The sequence below is a fragment of the Pezoporus occidentalis genome, unplaced genomic scaffold (genome assembly GCF_034315485.1).
Source record: "Pezoporus occidentalis ecotype Australia unplaced genomic scaffold, CSIRO_AGI_Poc_V1 ctg177, whole genome shotgun sequence".
Classification (NCBI taxonomy): domain Eukaryota; kingdom Metazoa; phylum Chordata; class Aves; order Psittaciformes; family Psittacidae; genus Pezoporus; species Pezoporus occidentalis.
Genome location: NW_026913607.1, coordinates 540,492 through 558,143, shown reverse-complemented (window position 1 = coordinate 558,143; position 17,652 = coordinate 540,492). Strand labels below are relative to the sequence as shown.

The following is a 17,652-nucleotide window of genomic DNA, read 5'->3' as shown; positions in this document are numbered from 1 at the left end:
GAAGAGCACAGCATTAGTAGGGATAATCTGGCAGTCTTGGGGGATGTGCCAGAAGCCTACAGATAATCAGGGGAGCTGGTGCAACAGACTTTGAAGTCAGCTGTCAGGCTTGCTCAGCCCGGCTCAGACTTCAAAGGCAGCTGGTTGCTTCCCCCAGTTACGAAGCAGGAGCCAGCCGGCTTCCCAGCTTCCCTAAGGCCGGCTGGCTCAGCTGCAGTCCCCTGGGCATGCTCCTGTGGGCAGGAACCTCCTGACAGAGCACAAATGCTCCTGCTGGAGCAAGGCTCGCTTTGCAGGATGCGCATGGTCTTTCACCTTGGCCTATTTGGAGAGAAGCGTGACCTCGGTGGACAAAGATCTCCCTGGTGATGTACTGCCAAACAACCTCCTGCCAGTCACAGGGAGACCAGGCAGCCATGAGAAAGGGGGAAGCCTAGGGAAGATGAAGAAAATAGTGACCTTTGCTCATGGGAGCGTGAAGAACCTCTTTTGCTACTCAACTTCTGCATGTCCTGGGCCTTCGTAGGACATGGCTCCGATGCCTGGCAAGGACACGGTCTTCATAAGCAAAACCCACAGCAGCACAGAAAGGCTGCTGTGATTGTTTTGCACTGAAAAACACAGTTTTATTGGTACAGCAACTACAACACATTATTAAAAAAAGGAAACTGAAATCTAAGAGCAGAAAAGGCTGGAAAGCAGGGAAACACCCACCCTGTGCAACTGCAGCTTTCTAGGACCCTGTCCTCTCTCAGTAGCAAGCAGCTAGGGCTGCCTAGGAGGAGAATACCCACAGCTCTTTTTTGAAGAGCTTGTGCTTGCTTGGGTTTGCATCATCATTTCTACTACAAAATTCAAACAAGAACAAAATTGTCTGGGGTGCTGCAGAGACACCAAAGCCCTTCAGGAAAGTGGGATGGGTTATTCCTGCTTCACTGCCATGGCAGCAGGCAGAGCCTGAAACACATGCTTCATTTATCCTAATGAAAAGTGCTCTTTAGTACCTTCCTGCCACCCTTATTTTTTTTAATCTTCTACCCCTACAAAAGGGCTGAAAAGCCTCATTCCTCTATAGTCACAGCTCCACCAGTGTTTGTAGTTTGGACCAACAGTGCATTTCTGACATATATCTACTGGACATCTCACCTTTGCTGCGGGCAGAAGAAAGCTCAAGGGGACAACATGCAGCTACAGACCAGGAGGGATGCTGCACCAAGGGAGCCAATTAATCTCCCTCCTCACAGCAGCCCAAGAAGGAGCCAGAAGCACAGCACCTTAGCAGAGAGGCATTGCTCAGCAGCGGCCCTTTCCTGTGCTGCATCTGGCCATGCTCCTCTGGCTGCAGGGCTTGGCTCAGGGGCAGCAGAGCCTGTCCGCCGTACATCCCACAGGCACACGCAGGGTCCAGTCACATAACCAGGCAGTCTGCAAGTGTAGCTCCCCTGCCTGCCACCAGAAGCTGCTACATGTTGCCCCCAGACCTTTGTGTGCTGGCATTCAAAGCAACATCAGCATCTTCTAAGCAAGCAGCATAATGAGAGACTTGTCTGAAGCAGAGCAGCAGAGGGTTGCGCCTCGGCATTTTTGGTTTCCGATGAATACAGAGAGGGCAGAGGCTGGAGAAGAGATGAGGGAGGTTAAGAGAGGGAAAGAGGGAGTGCAATTGCAGTGGGCTGTTGTTCAGTAGGAACCTCTGGGGGATACAGAACAGTGTATTACATGTTGGGAGAGAAGCCGGGTTTGAATTTTAAGCTGCTTATTTAGGTCTCTAAGTTATGGAGATGCTGCACTTCAAAACTAATTAGATTGACAGAGCTTGGATTTGATTACAGGATTTCCAGAAGCAAGAGGGTTTAAAAAATAAAAAATAGCTGCCCTAGAAATGTTAGCAAGGGAATTAAAAAGCCATTGCTGCAGCCAATTGTGAAATACATCTAAGATGGGAAAAATGACAACCCAGCTACCAAAACCAGTGGATGCAGTAGGGAATTGCTCTCCTAAGAGGCCTGTGTGGAAGATGCACAAAAGGTGTGTTTCCCAGTCTCAGAGATAGGCAGAGGGTCTCCAAGGCCCTTCAGGAAGCATGTGCCTACACCAAAGGAGTGCATTAATGTGAAAACACATGGATTTTTCCCTACCCTAAACCCACTGCAGTGAGTGGAGGATCCAGGAACTGAGGCACGGCTGGGGCTGCAGGAGGAGAGGTGGCAGGTCCCACAGAGCAGCACAAGGGCTACCTGAGGAAACCCTGCTACATACATAGACAAAAAGTCTCATCCTTACCAGCCAGGACACTAAATTGCTGTCTGCATCAGAGGAGTGTGGCCAGTCCAGCACTATGAACATCATGGGGGAGATACACAGCTCTGCTACTGAAGTGGTAAAGCAAGATAGCAATGGGAGAACTATGCTTACAGCTTACCTAGCATCAGGCTTTTGAAACAACTCCCTCTTTCCCCACTCCTTTGAGATCATGGGAAAAGCAGCAGTCAGACAGAGTCAGAACATCCCTTTTTAAAATCTCAGAACTCTTGAAGCTCCTAAAGCATCCTTCATCTATGAATATGAAGCTTCTCTCCAAGTACACATACACAGGTGTTCAAAGAAGCTCAGTTTGGGCCCTGAGAGGTTGTCAGGGGGACCTTGACTCAAAATGTAGCATTAACATGCTGTTTAGAGGCCTGATGTGTTTAGCTCCCAGGCAGCTGCACCTGGCCATGCAGTAGATGTGCTGCTCCTGTATGCCACCTTTTCACCCTCCTAGGTGTGAGCAGAGCACTCTGGACAGCACTACACTATGTTGCCCTCATTGCCAACAAGCATCTCAAGACCAGAACACAGTATAGGCTATACTGATGCTATTGCTGCTGGTATCCTCATTTGGGGGGGGGATGTTTTGGCTATAGTCACAGAAAGTCTCAGTTACATTTACGCTAAGCCAAATTTCCTTCAAACAAAAGGCAGGAGGCTGCAGTGAACTCCAGGGAAAGCCTGCAGGGTATACAGCTTTGATTAAACAGAGATGTCAAGAAGTGCAAATGTACACACTAGATCTCACTCCTTTGTGCTCAGATTGTCAGTCTTCAGTATGAAAGCAACTCCTCCTTCAGTGTTGCCACTGAAGAGCCTGTTGAAGTATGCACCCAGAACTGCAACATAGCTGCAGTTTTCTCACTGTTATCTGTCAGTTTCTACCTGAGAGAGCCTGCAGCACCTCCCCTGCTACGCCCAGAGAGTTGGAGAACATCTCCCACAACTGAAACATGGGTCGCAGTCAAGTTGGGAAGAGGTGACATTCGGATGACACACTGCTGCCACCACTGACAAAGTTAAGGGGGGGAGGGGTTTAATCCCAAGATTACTGAGAGCTATCCTGTTAACACTGTATACAGTCAGATTGAGGAAGGGAAATTTAGTGAATAGTGACTTAAAACAGACTTTTCTGGATGAATGCAGGGGACCGTGGGAGATGGAAGGGAGAAACAAAAAGATAACAGCACCAGGCAAAGACACCTCGGCAAGTACCTGAAAGACTACAGGAAAAGCCATCAGTTTCAAAAGGACCTTAACATCTTATTTCTAAAGAAATGTATACTTCTGCCAGGCTATGCTCTCAGAGCTGAAACATCAGAGATGGCCATTTCTGAGCTAGAGGAAGAGGCTATGCTTATCAGCCCACTGTGATGTGGGGAAGAAAGTGTGCAGTGACTGAAAACAGCTGGTAAGGTGGAAAAAGGCCAAACACCCAATAAAGTAGAAAGACATTATCCTTTTCATTGCTGGAAGACAATGGCAATGTTTTTTCTCTAAATACTGCAAGAAGCCTGGTCACTCACTAGTGGTACAGCTACTAGAAGAGACACCTTCAAAGGGACTGAACACTGTGGATAACATACAAGGGACCTCAGTGTGAGACTTGGTTGACGCCAGAAGTCACAAGGCAGAAAAGCTGCATTGCTGAAGACTGGGAGCCTGCACAAAGGAGAAAAAACACAATTAGAATGGACTGGATCCATCCTGATAACTGCCATCTGAGGACTATCCTTATGCAAAGGCAGAGACGTTATACAAATAAGAAAATCGAGATTAAAATCCATCCTGGAACTGTTGTTGTAAAAACATAAATTATTCTTAAAGGTATTTTCCAATTTTTTAATGAATCTATATAAGAATGGTTGTTACAGAGCTCTTAAAGATCCATTTTACATCTTTGGGTTGAATAATGACTACAGCCATCTGCTGTGGCTTCCTCCTTCCTTCCCTAGCCCATCACTAGAGGGAGTTGCCACTACCTCATTTTGTTCAGCCCTTACCTGCCTGGCCAATACTTCCCTACATGTATCTTGCCTAATTCTCATGTCTTAGGTGAGCCGAGTTTTCCTTGTTGAGGAACAGGTACCTTCAGATTCTTTTCTAAAACAAAAATCTCAAGTAGGTTAGAAAAACTGCATTCTTCAGGTAACTGTTTCTCAAGCCAGGGTGCCTAACCTGGGTGTTCAAGATGAATCCCATCATTATCTTGATAAATTAATTTGCTTCATGCTAAGCTCAATATTTAGCACAGTGGCTGCTTGTCTGAAGCTCATAGGCACTGAACAGCATTTGTGTTATGATAGCAAACAGCCACTCTGGAGAAAGAAGGCCAAACCCATGTTATTTAGAAAGAAAATCTGTCCTTCTGCTTTGGCAAAGGGAATTTGAATGTCTCTTTGGAGTCATTTCCCTATTAGAAACACTTAGTTTCCTTGCATATTTTCTGAAGTCCTCATGAGGAAAGAGACTACAAAACATTTGTGTGCATGTTTTGCAGATGATCTGCAGTGGGCTCTGGGCTGGAGCATCTTGACGTCTCAGATGACTGAAGGATACATCACAACAACATACCCCTGCTCAGAGAGATGAGCACAGAACAGCATGATCCTTTACAGATCAGGGAGACAAAATCTAGAAAAAAAAACTCCTGAAGAGAACTGAAAGAGGAGAGGCAAAGGGAACAAAACATAGAGGAAATGAGCAACCAAGGCTGGGGACAGAAAAGAGGATGTACCTGAACACCAAGAGGGAGGTTAGTACTACTGTACTTGCATTCAAAACCTGCATTTGGCTGTAGTGCACACAGCTGAAATATATATACAGACAGACGCTAAGCAGCATGGATATTTTCCCAGTTTACCACAGCTCTAGTATCCCAGCCTATGCCGAGGGCTTTTGTAGGGCTGAAGCCAGCACAGAGGCAAGAAAAACAACAAAGACACCACCAGTTCTTTCCTCTCAGACATCTCTGTGGGGTCTTAGATGACCAGTAACTGGTATGCTCCTATTGCTAGTTCTGCTGGAAGAGCTCTGGAAGCATTCTCACTAGCCTCACCCTTTAAGAAACTTTTGGGAACCTTTGTATCTTTGAGACTGTTTACTGCCTGTTGAATATGACAAATCATTGGCAGGATTGTACAAACTAGGATCCAGAGGGCATAAGCCAGCTGAAGTTGCCAACAAGAAACAGAACTTCATGTCCATCTATCTGCAGCTTCATTATTCATTTCTGAAGCCAGCAAAGGTGTACTCAGACTAAGTCTGTGGTCTGGTCTAAGGCCCAGTATGTGCCAGAGTTCATAAAAATCCCACATGAGCGAAGTATGATATGACACTAACTTGCTTTCACAAAGCCTGCTTTGGAAAGCCCTGCCTTTCTATCCCAGAGGTAGAAGCAGACAAGCATGCTTCTGGCACTTTGTGGAACGTAGTTTGACTGCCAGGGAGAGGAGAACAGCTTGTCTTTATAGCAGCTCTTTTCAATGACCTGGAAAACCGTAGAACCCTGCTTCCTCAATAACCCAGGCATTCCCCTAGAGCTTTCAGCACCAACCATGGGCTGCCTACAGCCTAATGCTGTTCTCCCTCAGTGTTTAGTGTTTTCCCTACTAAACCGTAGCGGTCTTGGCAGTCCTGGGGTAATGGTTGAACTTGTTGATCTTAAAGGTCTTTTCCAACCTATGTGATTCTATGATTCCTCAGTAATAGAAGGAGATTCCTGGCAAAGGGCTGTCTGATAGAAGACTACATGCTGCATTCATGGTGTATTTACCTTGCATGAGAATGAGCAGTGACTTTTTATTCAGTTAGTATATCACAGGTCTTCAGTCAGTTGCTAAAGGCTGTTTCTTGAAACACCAACTTCCTGATACCTGCTGTGCAGATCTTGGTTCCCTACAATCATAGAAATGTAGAAAGTTACACTGAAAAGGTAAAAGCCATATGCTTCCTTGGAAGATTTGCATGACCAGGCTTCACCTTCAGATGACAGAGGAGGCAGGTCTTCTCATGCATCCTACTCGACACCAGTCAGCTTCAGCCCAGCAGAGGTTTCAGAATTGGCCCTGACCCAAGCAGGGCAGTCAGCCAGAGCCATCACAGCACAGGTAGGCTCTCCTGTAGAACAGGCACAACCAAGCACATTGCCTGAGCCTGATGCTATAGAAGGAACTAAACTCTCAGTCTCTGGCACAAAAGTACTTTTCAGACTGCCTCTATGGCAGTAGGCAGCTAGATACCTCCTTCATAGGCAGGTAGCTGAGCTGAACCCATAGCAGATACAAGGCAATGCTGGACACTTGGTAGCTGCCATCTTTCACTGCAACACTCGGGCAGCTACTTGCAAGTATCCCACTTCATCTCCAGACTTCAAGTTTTGTCCTCTTTTTTTTTTTTTTTTTTGTTCTGATAAAATCCTACCACACTGACAAGAACAGTATTAAGATCTAGGTCATTCCAGAAGGGTCGGGGAGGCAAGAGGATTTCATAAAGCTAATCCAAATTTACCAGTAAGCTGTAACCTGCACAGCTAGAGGCCAATGACTGCTGTCCCACAAGCATGCCACTCATTACTCATGTACATGTATGCATTAAACATCTACAGCTGACAGAGGCTCTGCTGGGAGATCAGACACGATTTATGACACTTTCTCAGCTAATGGTCCCTGTCACCCCATAAGAATTTACAGCTTAGTGCCACCTCCCAGCTTCCCGTAAGTACAGTTTACAGAGGACATCTTTCCATGCCTGCCACACCACCACCATCTGGAAAGAAGCCACAAACTTTGATGTCAACTGGCCTGCACTGCAGCCATCTCAGGCAAAGCATGTTCTAGTTTGAACACAAACCCAGACTGCCAAAACCTCTCCTGGCATTCCCAAACCACTTCTGCCTCAAGCAACTTCCTGTTGGAATGCAAGTATGCTGGTTTTAGCTGGGATGCAGTTAATTTTCTTCACAGTAGCTGGTATGAGGACTATGCTTTGGATTTGTGCTAGAAACAGTGTTGATAATGCAGAGATGGTTTAGTTACTGCTGAGTAGTGCTTACACAGACTCGAGGCCTCTTCTTATCACACCATCCAACTGCAAATAGGTTGGGGGTGCACAAGAAACTCGGAGGGGACATGGACAGGACAGCTGACCCCAACTGACCAAAGCGATACCCTAGACCATATGGTGTCATGGTGAGTATGTAGAAGTGGGGAAAGTGACTCCTGGCCCTAGGTAATCAAAAGTAAACTCCCCCAACAAAATATATATAGTGGAGTGGAAATAGGAGAGACTCAAAACAATTACATTCCCCAATTCATCACACAAACATAGAGAAATACTTAAAACTTACTGCAAAATAGGACTCATGCTTATTTTACAGGGTAAACAGTGCTGGAAACAGGGCTGTAAGGTTTACATTTGATACCCTTGCCTCAACAATAGTGTCTGCATACATGCAAGGTCCAAGAAAAGAACTGCCATAGCTCAAACATCTTGGCCCACAGGACAGACGTAATTAAAAAGGCTCGCTCTTTATTTTAAAGATAAAAAGAAACATTTTACACAGCATTGTCAGAACTATTCAGTACCTGCATTCCAGATTTGTGCCGAACACTTTATTTTATAACTTTGAAATTAAAATGAAAGAAAGAAAATATCTTGCCCTTCTGCTAGATGATGTTCAAGCTTGTCCTGGATCAAAATTCCAAGTGCCTGGAGGAATTTACCAGCTTAACCAGAAGATGTGGCAATGTGAACAGAGGAAGACATGAGCCCTTAGGATACTTTGACAATGCCACAGGTTGCAGCAGGAAAATATGGATGCTTGCACTGCATCTCAGGCAGCTTACTCTTCTGATACTTTGCAGGTTTAATACATCACCAGATGCACACACACCTCCACTCACACAAACCCTGGTCACACAGGAAATAATAATAACATGAAAAGTGACCTAGATTTTTGTTTTCATTAGAGGTAAGATTTCCACTCTATTTTAAAAAAAGGGGGATAATAGAAAATTGGCACAAGTAGAAGGAAACCTGGTGTGGGTAAGTCTAGCCCCTCAGCTTCTAGCCTTCCAACTACAGCAAACACAGGGTAGAAGGGGATGCAACACTGCCTTCCAAGAGGCTGGCAGCAGTATGAGCTAGCAGCAAACTTGCTTCACTTAGAATGACAATGATGGTTTGTTACAGGCCATGAAGGAAGGTCAGCATTAGCTAAGGACATTGGGACCTTTCACTAGAGGAGCAGGGAGCCCTGACCAAAATAACCCTGAGTTTTTCCAGCAGGGAGAAAGTGTGCTACGTTGTGGGCTTGGGAAGAGCTGGCAGTTCCCTGCTCATTCATTCCCTAATTATTGCATTACGGTCATGATCCTCTCTCCCTAAAACTTAACCAAGAGCACATAAACAAGGAGTAAGAAATCAACAGATGGCTGTGCTTCAAACTTCACCACTGCTATGTCCCTCCCAAGATGCCCCAATGCCACAGGCCTCCTGTGAAGAAAGCAATTTTTAATGCAAGAAGGAAAAAGCAAGATTTCACTATAAGAGACAAACAGGAGAGGAAGAAAAAAAAAACCTTTCTGTCTATGCAATATCCAAGTGAATCCTTTCCTCAACTCCCTTCCTTTGGAAAGCATTGCTACAGATTTCTGGGCCTTCACATCAAAAGCTAGATACTGGTTCTGCTCTGTTCCTCAGCAAAGGCAGCTACATCTGCCTCCAGTATAGGCCTTTTCAGAGCTCCTTCAGAAAGCAAAACATCAGGTCAGAAAGAAAAGTTGCTATGAATGTTCAGGCAAAAGTCTCTCAGAGATTGATAGACTTTGGGTGTACCAGTTTTGGAATACTACATCAAGTGTCTTTAAAGAGTCAAATGAGAAGCTGCAAGCCCCAACTCTGCAAATCTAATCTATTTTGAAGATGCCTCATGTTCAGCTTCCAAAAATCACTGGACACCTCTATGCATACATATGTGTACATACGCGACAGCATGCATGTTCACATACAGGAAGCAGAACAGCCTTCTAGACAAAAGCCTCATGTCAATGTCAGAACAAAGGTCACAATGAAAGGGGGGGGGGGGAACCAGAACAACCCAAAATACACACAAAGTTTACTCCAAAACCTCCAGTTCTGTAATAGCTATTGTGTTGAGTGCAAGGTCCCACAAACACTATTGCAAAATGAAGCCTTCGTAGCACAAATAATAACTCTCCAGCTCCCCTGGAATATACAGTGAGAAAAGCTATTAGTGAACCAGATTGTCTAATACATAAGTAAAGTCTAGACTGGCAATAGCACACCACAGACACTATTTTCCATGGATGCTCTCCTTCAGCATCTTTTATCTTAAATAAAAACAAAATAATCTTGGAATGATTGAGCTCTGGCCTCAGCTCTACATTTCTGACCCTTCTTGATGCAAGCCAAGCCCTGGCTGGGACATCAGACTGCGGTGCAGTCCTACTTCCTTGCCTCTTTACATAAAATATCTTTATTCTGACTTCTATTGCTTGTAACACCAGCTGTGCTGGGAAGACAGAACTGCCCTGAAAAGGAGCTGCTCCGACTCAGAAGCCAAGCCAGTATGCATGGAAGAACAAAGGACTTCTATACTATAGCACCTAGGAATATGTCTCAAACCCATGCTGAAAGCCCTGCTGCAGGCCTGTGCAGAAAATGAGGACCATTGGAAGCTGAGGGATTCTTGCTGCCCTCCTGGGCTTTCTCCTATTCCAACCCTGAGCTGCACTTCAGCTACTGCAGGTCTCAGATTCTGCCCACAGGTTCAAGTGTTACCACTGAGTGACTGGAAGAAGCAGCACTGGAGTCTGGTCTGTGCATCTGGTAACACATAGATTACAGGTCTTATCTAATCACTATCAGTGGACCAACTGCAGACAAAGATCCACCTCTTTCCTCCTCCCCCATAAGTCACACCATCACTAGGGGCAAGGTCTTCCAAGCTCTCCACCAAGGCCAGCAGAAGGCTGGGCCTTGTTTCTAGACACCACATGCCCCTCTACACAAGCAGAACAGGGTCTCAGGCACAAAATGAGCAGCTGTAATGGGAAAGAAAAAGGTGAAAAGGTGAGAGAAGGTGGCCATAAGGAGACAGCCAACAAATCCTTGTCTCAGGACTGACTTTTCAGGGTTGCCAAGTTAGCCTCTATTCACTGCCAAGAGCTTTAAGCACTGAAAATAAAAGAAAAAAATAAGTTTAAAAAGAAGTGTCCCAGAGATCTCTAGGCATGTTATGTTGCAAACCCTTTAAAGCCAGGGTAGAGAAGGCATGCAGACAACCAGAAAACCAATTTGTTGCTGGAACAGCTTCATGAGAAACTAGCAGAGGAACCTTCTCCAGCCTTCAACCCAGCACAGAGAAGTCTGTGAGATACCAAGGTGGACAGAGGAAGGGAACAGGATGGTGTGATGGGGGTGGAAGGGAAAAGTAGATTGGTTAATACAATGAAAATTTGACATTTTACCAGCTCTTTTCCCACTTGTCACCCTCACCATCACACTTTCATACATCTATTCAAAACCAAGAGGAGGGGAAAAAACCCACCAATCAAACAAACAGAAAAACCTTAGTGAATTTTGTCACAGGGCCCCGGTGAAAGAAGACTCAACAGTTTGCACATTAGAAGGACATGATTCCTGTGCAGAAAGTGCTGCTGGAAAAGGAGAATTCCAAGTTGCTACATATGGCCTGAATGCTCTCAGGGCATGACATGTAACAAGGAGAAGCTTGAGGTCCAAGCTGCAATCAGAGAGGAAATGCACTGTCTTCTCTGGGCCTGTGGGCAAGTGTCTCAGCACAGTCCAAGAGCCCTTTGAGTCTCTCCCAAAATACAAGTGTGTCTGGCTCCATGTTTAGTCCATCTCCATTGACATTAGCCGGCGACGCTCTCGTCTTGTTTCCTGTACTTCCTTCTTGCAGCACCAACGGGAGCTGCAGTAGCCAATGAGGCAGGATAAGAGTCCAATGACAGTGGCCAGACCAATGCCAATCAACAGGGGATACTTGAAAGCATTCAAAACTGAAAGAGGAAGGCAACATCATTAGATATCACAGAGAAATTCAGAGATTTCTGTTCTCTCCTTAAAACCAAAAACAAATAAATAAATCCCACAGTATTCACTTATGGGCACATTAATTATTTCAGAGAGAAATTACACCGATTTTCTTTTGAGGGTCGAAAATTAGTTTTATTGGACTCCCTTACTTCCTCACCCTTGCTCTTCCTCTACCACTTCTTCCTCTATCCTTTCAAAGCCTCAGGGAGGCTGGAAGCATGAGGAGCCTTCGAGTGAGATAGCAAAGCAGAGCTAGTTCCAAGGGGTGCCCCATCACCTCTTCCTCCAGACAAAAGCCTTGTAAGCTTCCCTCATCAGAGGCAGACTGTGGCTGCACTCTTTGTAGTTTGTTTCCAAATGACAAGGAGGATTCATTTATGCTTTGCTTGATGAGAACTACTTGTACAATATATATTTGCTGCCACTTACAACCCTGTCTAATCAACCTCCAAAGTTGGTACCTAAACACAAAATTTGATTTGCAAGCACCTACTGCTCAGACAAAGGCAGGGTCAAGAACTGTAAGGAGTTTGGAAAGTACAGCTATCATAGTTAGCTACACAATAGGGAGAATAAAACTTTTGATTCCTTTTAAGTTCATGGAACTTCCCAATATGACATTTCACAGAAATATTGAGAAGAAAGCAACTAGTTCAAAACCCCTCCTGCATTAATCTTCCTTAGCTACATGCTGAATGCAGCATCTAGCGTCCAACTTGCTTCTTATGAAGTCCAGCAACTCTTGCAACGCAGACTAGAAAGCGGACAAGGTATTAAGTGCAGGGAGCAGCATGTCATGTGGTTAGGAGAGGGAGGAAGGAGTCAGAGGTCTGACTTTCTGTTCTCAGTTTTGACATTAACCACAACACAACTACTTCAGCACACCCCATCTGCAAACCTAGGCTTCCTCATGCAGGCAACCAAAGGGTTAACACTTGAAGAGGATATTATGCCTTGATTAAAAGATGCCCCAGCTATGCAAAACATCACCAGGAAATGATCAGGAAAGAAAACACTTCAGTCTTGTGACTGTGATCTGTTCAGGCCTACCTAGTCTACAGAATCTGGAATCAGAAGTTGCAAACAATAGAAAAGAGTAACAAAATCTGAGATTATCATAGGGACCTTTAAAAATAGTCATAGGAAATATTTTTCAGAGAAAGGCATAACAAGGTGTTAAAAAAGAAAGAGACTGTGTAAGACATGTTGAAATCTCTTACCATCCATTTTCACAGATAGAAAAATGGGTTTGGCTTTGATGTCAGGTTCCCGCTGCCATACACCAGTGGCAGATCGCACCCACGGAGTCACTATGCAGTAGTGGTTCCCAAAGTCATGATCCTCACAGCCATGCACACGGAGACGGAATTCTAATGGGCTGATTCTCTCCAGGCTGAGATCACTGCTCCCATTTCTCCTGCTCTGTGTCACAATCCCTCTTCGGTCCAGTGAGGCCAGCAAGACGGGCTCTCTGTCCAATGCAAAGGAGTGCACGGCAAACCAGGAAACATCAAAGGACGTATCATCTGTGTTTGAGGACAAAAATGAATTTAGACATGGTGGTGAGCTCTGAAAAGTATTCATAGTGTCATTCTCAGGCAACACTGGTCTGACAGTGGAAGAAAGAAAGAAAAAGAAGAAAAAGAGAATGCTCTGAACATGTCCTTTCTAGGAGGATTCAAGTAGTGAATTGCAATGAAATGCACTAGCAGGAAGGATGCAGTTGCACAGAAAGGGTGACTTAATACAGGGACAACAAAGAGGAGATTTCTTCCTTTCCTACTTGCTATCCTAAAACTTATGTTTAATCTCTGATCTAAGTTTTCACCAAGCAGGCATAGTGTCATAAGCAGTTCTAGAACTATGCTGAACCTACAGTGAAATGGGAGTGGAAGTCCTAAGTATTTGCAATCACTATCTTCATGCAGGGCCTATATAACAAAAGTCAGAAGGCTCTTTGCTGAAGGCCCCTTCATTACATTTGGTCTACCTAAATGAATACAGAGATTCTAGACAGAGCACAAAAAATTACTTACAAAACCACTAAGTATTCAGGAGCAAGGCCTGACCACGATGTTTTTATAAAGTTTTTTTTTCAGAGTTGTGAGTTACTGTCACACATCATCAGGCATTATGCCTTGTACAATTTTTACCACCCAAGGAGAATCTACAAAATGCATTTGCAACACCTTCCATGTTTAACAAAGCTGACAGGTAGTCAGAGTTCATCAGCACATCTAGCTCTTCCAACGTCCATACAGATCCTATTGACCCCTTTAGCAGACCTCAGTCTTAACCCTATTAGGCTGATGTAGCAGAGTACTTACTTTAAAAGCCAGTGCTATTCTTTGCTAACATGAGCCTAGCAACATGCGTCAGAGTCTGAATCCTGGCATAACTTAGGGCATAAACAGGAGAGGCTGCTCACTCGTTTCAACATGTCTTCTTTCCTGATACATTAGCAAACTGTAGGGCCCAAACTGGAAACAGAGGTTACTGTTTCTATCCTGAGGTTTGGGTACTGGTAGAACGCATACACAGGGCTTGACCTTTTCACAACTAAAGGCAGTCCCCAGTGACTCTGGCGATGTATCAAACCTCCATTTGATACTATTGAGACCTCTGAAAAATACAGTTTTAGCAACCTGAAACTTAAAACTTATATTTTTTTCTATATTGAGCTTGCTCTTCTCTGAACTTTCAGATTTGATCTCCAGGCTAATGTTAAAAATAAAGCCCTAAACCTGCTGCAAACCTGCTGCTGTACTCAAATTGTTTACAGGTATAAGAGCAAATGATTTTTCAGCCTCTATCAGGCAAGTTAACACTTCAGGAAAGAAGGGAAATTTAAAATGATATTTTAAAAGTAAAGGGACATCCTCAGCTCTGCTATGTGAAGTATTAGCATCAGCTGGCCAGACAGAACATTCCCCTTTACGGCAGACAGAAAATTACCCACTGTTCAGGGTACACTCAACTCTCTTGTAGGTGCGCTGGTTTTACTCACTTCTTCAAAACAAAACAGAAAGGTGAGACAGCAGATGTTACTACCAGAGATGTTGGCTGACCAAGCTCATTTCTGGAACAATAGCCAACTTCCTGCCTTAGCCAGGTGCTCCAGGCGACAGCACAGAGCCTCAAAAGAGCACCTGGCCTATTTTGCAGCCCTACAGCAGGAGTAGGTCTCCCAGTCCTACATGGGGGTCAGTGTAAGTCATGTGGACCAGCAGACCTCACAGCAATCACTCTTGCCTGTCATACTACAAATACGACTGTTGGTTACTTGGCATAGGCCTTCTCTTGAAAGTGATGTTAATAAAAATTACCATAAACATATATTCAGTTAACAGGACCAAACTTTGACTTCTGCTTTGTGTACTCATCCAACCATCTGTGGGAAACGGGGCCTTTACTGGAGAGAGCTCCGTTTCTATAAACTATTCTTTCTTATGCTGCCTGTTTATGCCAAATACGGTAATAACAACGGTCCACAGGCAGGCACTTTGGGAACAACCAGCACCTTCCAAAGATCATCAAGACTGCCATGAGCTCTTGTATTTCCAGATACCATAGGAGCCTATAGACACCTTTCAGGCCAAGTCCTGAATATACCATTGCACAGGCTAAAAAAGGTTTAAACAATAAGTCTAGATATAAAAAGAAATAATCTAGCCTTCAGATTCCCAGGCAACTTGCTATCTCTAAAGAATTCTTTCTTTTCAGTTCCAATTAATTTGAGGTTCCTTTCCCTCCATATACAGAGACAAGTGCAGGCACTTGCTGTCATTTTGAAATAGCTGAATCTATCTTCTGTAATTACAATATGGGACAACAGTATTATGCCAACATATTTCATTAGTCAGTATACATAGTGTGCAATTAGTGACTCACTACAGACAGTCAGAGGGAGGATTTGGCTTCAAGTTGCTATCCTCCTTGAAATAGCTTAATACAGCAAAGTCATCTGATTTGCTTCAATATATCTCTGGTTTTCATGCAATAAAACCACAGAAAACTTAGCAAACCTATGACATAAATCAGGTGCTCTCTAAAGATCAGTGATGAACATGCCTAGCATCTCTCAAGTGATAATAAATATAGTTTTACTAACATAAAACAGGTCACACACTAGGTTTCCCAAAAGCATCTGCAGCATCCTACACACACCTTGCATCAACATTGACAAGTCACTCTCACAATTTTTGCCCCAGATTTACAAAACCAAACCAAACCACAAGAACCACACTCACACTTAACCCTACAAAGGTTTCTTTCACTGGTTCCTTCCACGCTCTACAATGTTAAAAGTACTATAAGGCATCTGGACAAAATACCCCATATTACAGGAAAGGATAACATCCCAGTGCCAAGCTCAGAAGGCCATCAAGGATTCAGTGTCCTCAGGTCATGCAACTTAGCTCCTTTCATAAAGAAAAAAGCACCAGAATTTGGACCCTTCAGAGCTCTGCAAGCAGAGTAATAGTGACGCTATGCTTCCTCCCCTCCCCAGTTAGTAAGGATCATCAACATGTAAAGCACATCCTTATGCACATTTCAATTTGACACACAGGACTAAGCTGTCTGGGTCTTAGCTGCTTCCCTGGCCAATCACTCCTCAAAATGGGGAATCCTGTTTCTAGACCAGCTTTCAGAAACCATTCACTTCCACTGCTCTCTCAGCATCTTGTTACAGTACTGAATCACAATTTTGAGACCCTTTTTGCTTAATACATTTAAATGAGGTTGAATAGGAGTTCCTAGACAGCTGAGGAAACCACTTCAAGCCATACAACAGGTGAACAAGCTGGGTTTGTTAAATTCTCTAGAGTGCCCACTGCATCTGTCTGGAGCAGATAAAAACAACCATCTCCTTTCAGGCACAATAACTAAAACTTTTAAATCCCTAAGCACATAGCCCAAGAAGGGGTGATCAGGGAAGTCTAGAGAGATCATTTGTGAAAATGTGTATTCAACAGAAATATCAGAAGCAGCTTTTATATCTTCAAGACACAGAACTACTATTCCCTGGACACACACATATTCCTCTCATATGAATTCAAAACACTAACCACAGCTGCCAAGCCAAAGAAGCGCTTCGTTAGATGGAGAGGTTGCTGTCATGTACTGAGCTTAGTAATGCACACTCCATTTCAGCAGGGTCTCAAAGAAGCAGAGGAAATTAAAGCACACAGCAGTCATGCCAAAACCTTTCCCATCCTTTTGAAAGTTTCCCACAGGGTGGGTACACAGAAACACACATAGAGTATTGTGAATTACCTTTACCAAAGTCCAACCCATAAGTAACACTTCTAGAAACAAATGGATCAATCTAACTGCAGTAAAGAAGGGCACTGACAATGACAATAGGTGATTTAACTTTTCTTCAGCTCCTTGGAAATACTTTATTTTTCTGATTGTGTATGCAAGAGAGAAGAGGTAGCACCTGACACTTCAGCTTATTACAGGAAGCATACATACTGATCCACATACATGCTTGCAAAGTTGAGTGCTTATGTATACAAGAGCAGAGCTGGCTGGAATACCAACTGTGCTCAAAGTGTTTTGGATGTGCATTAAACAAGATATCCTATCAAATTCCTTGATCCTTCTCTGCTCAAAAGAGGGGCCTAAAACACAGCCCTGCACCAGAAGAGCAGATGGCCTTTGAAAGGCATCTTGCCCACTCATATTCAAATGCAATTGCTCTGCTCTCCTTTCTCACCACATTCCCAAATGGAAAGACCATGTCTGTACTCCTGTCATCTGTTTTCTAGGAGATGCTGGCAACTCCTGCTCTGTTTATGCAAATACCTGGTATAGGCTTTCCCTAACAATGTGCCTCATTTTCCGTCTGGAATGAGACAGCCCCTGTTATTTTCACACTAATTTAAAAAGCCAGTTCTCCATTCTAGTTGTGAATTAAATTGTGATACTGACTCAGCACACAGACAGATCTAAGATGGGATAAAGGGGAATAAGGAACTACTGAGGAACTACATCTGTTTGTCATCATATGAGCCCTTAAGGTCCTTCACCTAACCTGCTCCATTATCCCACTGCTCTAGTACCATTTATAGCTCAAGGACAAGAAGTTAGACTGACAAGAGAAATCTGAGCATGCTACAGCTGTTTCACAGATTCCAGCTGTTCCCTGCAGCTCTTCTGCCAGTCTCATCCAGAGGACTAGCAAGAACAGGAGAGAGGTCAGCTTCTCAGGCCCATGGGAAAGGTACAGATAGGGGTTCTCTGCACAGAATG

At 44.2% G+C, this 17,652-nt stretch overlaps 1 protein-coding gene across 1 annotated transcript in view; it reads right to left on the bottom strand.

The window, feature by feature from the left end:
* Positions 1-7,818: 7,818 nt before the first annotated feature.
* PTGFRN (prostaglandin F2 receptor inhibitor) overlaps positions 7,819-17,652 on the bottom strand; it is a 74,692-nt gene continuing 64,858 nt past the window's right edge. The window contains exons 8-9 of the mRNA XM_062614654.1: positions 12,615-12,920; positions 7,819-11,357 (exon numbers count right to left, since the gene is read on the bottom strand). Coding sequence (XP_062470638.1) covers positions 11,191-11,357; positions 12,615-12,920 — 473 coding nt within the window. The 3' untranslated portion in view covers positions 7,819-11,190. The remainder of the gene's footprint in view (positions 11,358-12,614; positions 12,921-17,652) is intronic.